Source organism: Chiloscyllium plagiosum, chromosome 29, assembly GCF_004010195.1.
Source record: "Chiloscyllium plagiosum isolate BGI_BamShark_2017 chromosome 29, ASM401019v2, whole genome shotgun sequence".
NCBI classification, from domain to species: Eukaryota; Metazoa; Chordata; class Chondrichthyes; order Orectolobiformes; family Hemiscylliidae; genus Chiloscyllium; species Chiloscyllium plagiosum.
In genome coordinates, this window is record NC_057738.1 from 3882028 (window position 1) to 3887771 (window position 5744).

A 5744-nucleotide genomic window follows, 5' to 3' on the forward strand; every position below is an offset into this window, starting at 1 on the left:
TTGTGAAACTTGAAAGGGTTCAGAAAAGATTTACAAGGATGTTGCCAGGGTTGGAGGATTTGAGCTACAGGGAGAGGCTGAACAGGCTGGGGCTGGGGCTGTTTTCCCTGGAGCTTCGGAGGCTGAGGGGTGACCTTATAGAAGCTTACAAAATTATGAGGGGCATAGATAGGATAAATAAACAAAGTATTTTCCCTGGGGTCGGGGAGTCCAGAACTAGAGGGCATAGGTTGAGAGGGGAAAGATATAAAAGAGACCTAAGGGGCAACTTTTTCATGCAGAGGGTGGTACGTGTATGGAATGAGCTGCCAGAACATGTGGTGGAAGCTGGTACAATTGCAACACTTAAGAGGCATTTGGATGGGTATATGAATAGGAAGGGTTTGGAGGGATATGGGCCAGTTGCTGGCAGGTGGGACTAGATTGGGTTGGGATATCTAATCGGCATGGACGGGTTGGACTGAAGGATCTGTTTCCATGCTGTACATCTCTCTGATTATAAGGCTGAAACCAACACAAAGTCATGTGGATCTCCGGGTTTCCAGCTCCATGTGATGCTAGCAAAGTCAGCAGGGAATCACATTGAAGCTTTCAGAGCGAAAACCAAGTGAAATCCATTTATTATCCTTCACTTTAAAAAAAAGCACAAATTAAACAACTGGAATTTATGTGGGAATGTAAAGGAAGCTAAAATTTCAAAGCAAAAAAAGTGTTAAAAACTGAAAACTTTATTAGAGAATTTAACATTCAACAAAATTGCACTTCTAAAGTTCTTTAGAGCAGCATGAATTTCATACATTGTTAGAAACAGTGAAATCCCCATTCAACAAGATGCAACATTTTCAAGGTCTTTTATCACAAGACTGAGGACATAAAATTGCCAGAAACTCAATTTTTATCTTAAAAGTTGAAGGCAGAGTGAGTTCAACGGTACATCCTATGTGTTTTCATTGACTGAAGCTTCAGGATTTCCACAAGAAACTGTGTGGTTTGTGGAATCCAGAAGTTAATTTAATTTTCAAAGGAGTAATGATAGTACTGGATGGCAGCTATATAATCCTGCTGCTGAAAGATCAATTAATTTCAGCAAGACATTAGATTCAACAATTACAGTTTAAGCATAGATTTATTCATATTAGGTTGAAAATCCAATTTCTAGGTGGAATAGCCTTCCTGCTAAATCTTCTTGAATTCAGCTTCTAAGACTGCTAGTCATTTATGATCACCCCCCACAGCTTGAGAGTTCGCTGGGGTTCTATCTTTGCAGTACATCAAGTTCACAAATGTTAATCCATAAAGGTCATATTTTACTGAAGATTTCATTTTGAACTGATCACAATAATTTGCAAAGAATGCCAAAATAAAAAGGAAAGTGATATTTGTACTGCATAAAAGGACAGTGCAGTAACTGATGCATTCATAGCTTGTCTACCAGAGTCTGCTCGCTAATCAGCACTGTCCTCATACATGTAAACATTTTTACCTTTATTTTGGTATTTCTCACAAATTATCCTGAATACAAGATGAAAAGCTTCAACAAAATATACTTGTCTTTTCAAAAAAATCTAAATCAAGTGGTCATTTCACTTCTGAGGAGTACTGTTTGAGAAATGCAATGGTAAAATAGAAAACAAAATCCAGGTAACTTTGCAGTAGGAAAATACAGTTATATTTACCATATCCTTCCAATTCACGTACGACTGCATGAGTATCAAAATAGAACTTTCGACTTTCTAATGGAGGCAGATCCATTTTCTTCAAGCTATACTGCAATGATGCTGCTGACCCGGTGAACCCTAGTTTAAAATTAATACAAGATTTAGAAAAACTGCCATTGATCTTTTGAGATAAATGAAGGAAGAATACACTTAGAAAATATTATTTGACTAAAAACTATCACAACAATGCAAAGAATGATTTTCATGAAGTCCGGTCTTCTACTCAACCATTTTATCTGTTCATCTAGCAGGACCATGAAGTGAAATCCAACTGTAGGTGGCAATAGATATTGAAGATTAATCAACAAGGGAAAGGTTGTGGAAGCCAAAAGTACTTTTATATGTCCAATTCTGGACAATTGTACTTATATTTGATGTGAGTCTTACAGTAAAAATGTAAACTTCAATTTTCTTGTTTAGAAATCAAGACCTCAATAAGCATTAATTGACATCAACAGATAGCATTGCATGCATCACCAAACTCTGCAATTTTAGAACATCAAGTTGATCCAGGGCTACATAACCTTGGGAACTGTGATTTTTCTTTCTCTCATTTCATTTCATTTCCTCAGTTAAGCTCTTGGGCCAACTGCACTCGTAGGAATGTGCTGTCTTAACAACAATTAAGCAAAGAGCAAAGTGACAGTATGAGAAATTTTTTTATTAAGTCGGTATAAAATTTATAATTGTACTGCTTTAAATGTACATTCCCTTTTAAGAATTAAATGTCAGTCTTGTTCAAGTTAGCAGCATTCATTCTCAATGCAAAACTATACTGCTGAAGAGCTTCATCTACAAAACACTATAGTGTAGGATAAAGGAGAACTAATTTTCAGAACTCTTCCATTGATGCCCTTGCTCTAATCAGCCTAAGCTCCAGCTTCTGTATCTATACATTCCTAAAGTTCTCTTTTCTCATTTACAACACCTCTGAAAGTCTAGTCTTTAGACTAAGCCTTTTGGTCACCTGCCCTGATACCTCATATGGTTCAACGCCACATTTCATAATGTTCCTCTGAAATACTAGTGGGTGCCAAATAAGATTTAGATTAGATTAGATTAGATTAGATTAGATTAGATTCCCTACAGTGTGGAAACAGGCCCTTTGGCCCAACAAGTCCACACCGAGCTTCCGCAGAGCAACCCACCCAGACCCATTCCCCGACATTTACCCCTTCACCTAACACTATGGGAAATTTTGCATGGCCAATTCACCTAACCTGCACAATTTTTGGACTGTGGGAGGAAACCAGAGCACCCGGAGTAAACCCACGCAGGCAGAGGGAGAATGTGCAAACTCCACACAGAGGTAAAAACAATGACTGCAGATGCTGCAAGCCAGAGTTTAGATTAGAGTGGTGCTGGAAAAGCACAGTTCAGGCAGTATCCGAGGAGCAGTAAAATCGATGTTTCGGGCAAAAGCCCTTCATCAGGAATACAGGCAGAGCGCACTCTGCCTGTATACCTGATGAAGGGCTTTTGCCCGAAACATTGATTTTACTGCTCCTCGAATGCTGCCAGGACTGCTGTGCTTTTCCAGCACCACGCTAATCTAAACTCCACACATGGCGCTGTGAGGCAGCAGTGTTAACCACACAGCCACTTGATAAGTGCAAGCTTGATCACAATGACAGGAGTACAGACTTCTTCATTTACAAAACAGTGAATCGGGAATATGTTACTGCAGAGGACTGTTGAGACTGGGCCATTAAATACAATTGTGACAGAGATACGGATTTTTAAATCACTAAAAATAAATTTGTGGGAAAAAAGGGAAGAGTGTGGTGTTGAGGATTATAAACTCAGCCACGATCCGATGGAATTATGGCAGAGCAGACTAGATGGACTGAATAGCCTACTTCTGCTCCTTCATCTTCTGGTGTTTAAGCAGATTTACAGAGTGAAGTGTTTTTTAATTGTTCAGGTCAACATCCCTTTCTCAAATCAATATCATGAAAAACCTATCAATCCACTTGCCATTTCTAGATTGCCTGCCCTATTAACCCACTTAATTAGTAACTGCATTCCAAATTGAAGCCATTTGCTATAAAACATTTGGGTAACGTATAAACACAAAACTTTTACCAAGCCTTCTGATTTGATCAATTTCTGCAAAAAAAAAAATGATAATCTGTCCTCTATAGTCACAATCAATTTTCAAGGGCATTTTTTTTGTAAAAACATTACAATTACAGGACCGTTTTAAGAGGTAGTTTTCTCTCATGGAGGGAACATAATATTCTTCAGGAACAAGTTCTTCTTTTACACATTCATTCATCTGCCAGAAGTTCTACAGGCCCTTCAACCCAACAAGTGCACACCGACCCTCTGAAGAGTAACCCACCCAGACCCATTCCTCTACCTCTATATTTACCCCTGACTAAGCATCTAACACTATGGGCAATTTATCATGGCCAATTCACCTGACCTGCACATCTTTGGATTGTGAGAGGAAACCAGAGCACCTGGAGGAAACCCACACAAACACAGGGAGAATGTGCAAAATTTGCACAGGCGCCTGAGGCAGGAATCAAACTCAGGTCCCTGGCGCCGTGAGGCAGCAGTGCTAACCACTGTGCCCCCATTTTGGTCAGGAGACTAGAAAGGCAATTTATTACTTAAATGGAGGGGAACTTTAAAGTGCTTCTTTGCAAAGGGATCTGGATGTCTTGTGCATGAATCACAAAACTAGTATGGAAGTATAGCCAATAAAGAAGCAAAAGAAATTTTGCCATATATTGCTCAAGGAATAGAGTATAAAAGGAGGGAAGTGTTGCTGAAACCATACAAAGCATTAATGAGACAGGAGTACTGCATACAATTTTGGTCACCTTGAGGACAGATGCAGTTGCACTGGAGACAGTTCACAGGAAATCAATTCCAGAGATGACGAGTTCATCCTATGAACAGAGACTGAACAATTTATATATCTTTCTCTCCAGAATTTAGAAGAATGAGAAGTGATCTAATTGAGGTATGTAAGACATTGACTGAAGAAGTGCTTATGCCAGAAACGTCGATTCTCCTGTTCCCTGGATGCTGCCTGACCTGCTGCACTTTTCCAGCAACACATTTTCAGCTCTGATCTCCAGCATCTGCAGACCTCACTTTCTCCCTGTTGAAGGGGATTGACAAGGTAGACAAAGGATATTTCCTCATTGGGCAATCTAGAAGAGAGCTCATAGTTCAAGGATAGGGGGTAACAAATTTAAATAGTTGGTAAGAAATTACTTCTGTTAAAGGGTCATGAACCTGTGCAATTCAGTATCGCAGTGTGATGAATGCTGGGACATTGAGTAAATTTGAGGAGATAAACAGATTTTTAATTGGTAATGGATTGAATGGTTATGGAAAGTAGGCAGGAAAATGAAGTGGAGTTGAGATGAGATCAGCCATGATCATGTCAAATGGCACAGCTGGCTCTAAAAGTTGAAATGCCTACTCCTCCTAATACTTCTGAAAAGAAATTGAGATTTTCATTGCCTTGCTCAAAAATAAATTTAGTGCTAACTATTTTCTGCATCTTTACAAATAGTTTATTAACCTTTATTTTCATATATTGTAATTCTCATGTGTGGAAGATAAATTAAGAAAAAACGTCCACACAGCATTAAAATAACCAATACTATTCAACTTCTGAAAACCAGACATGCTATTAATGCAGCCACTAGTGAAGATTTATGCATACCACAGAAAGAATGACAATCCTGCCTTTCACTCCTTAAAAAGTATTTCCTTCCAATAGGATCTACATCCCCAAAGAGTAACTTGTTCGTTATTGATCCTGTTAGGCATGCAGGTTTTTCCTAACCTTCTCCATTGTGCTTTGATTGGCTCATAAATAGAGTCATAGAGATGTACAGCATGGAAACAGACCCTTCGGTCCAACCCGTCCATGCTGACCAGATATCCCAACCCAATCTAGTCCCAGCTGCCAGCACCTGGCCCATATCCCTCTAAACACTTCCTATTCATATACTCATCCAACTGCCTTTTAAATGTTGCAATTGTACTAGCCTCCACCAC

General features: G+C 39.2%; 1 protein-coding gene across 3 annotated transcripts in view; it reads right to left on the minus strand.

Moving 5' to 3' along the window:
* Positions 1 to 5744, minus strand: part of LOC122564330 (mitochondrial calcium uniporter regulator 1-like) — a 35157-nt gene that overhangs the window by 27476 nt on the left and 1937 nt on the right. For all 3 annotated transcript variants that reach the window (XR_006315872.1, XM_043719048.1, XM_043719047.1), the window contains exon 2: positions 1677 to 1796. Coding sequence is in view for 2 of the 3 variants with exons in the window: in XM_043719048.1 (XP_043574983.1) it covers positions 1677 to 1796 (120 nt within the window). In the remaining variant the exon portion in view is untranslated. The remainder of the gene's footprint in view (positions 1 to 1676; positions 1797 to 5744) is intronic.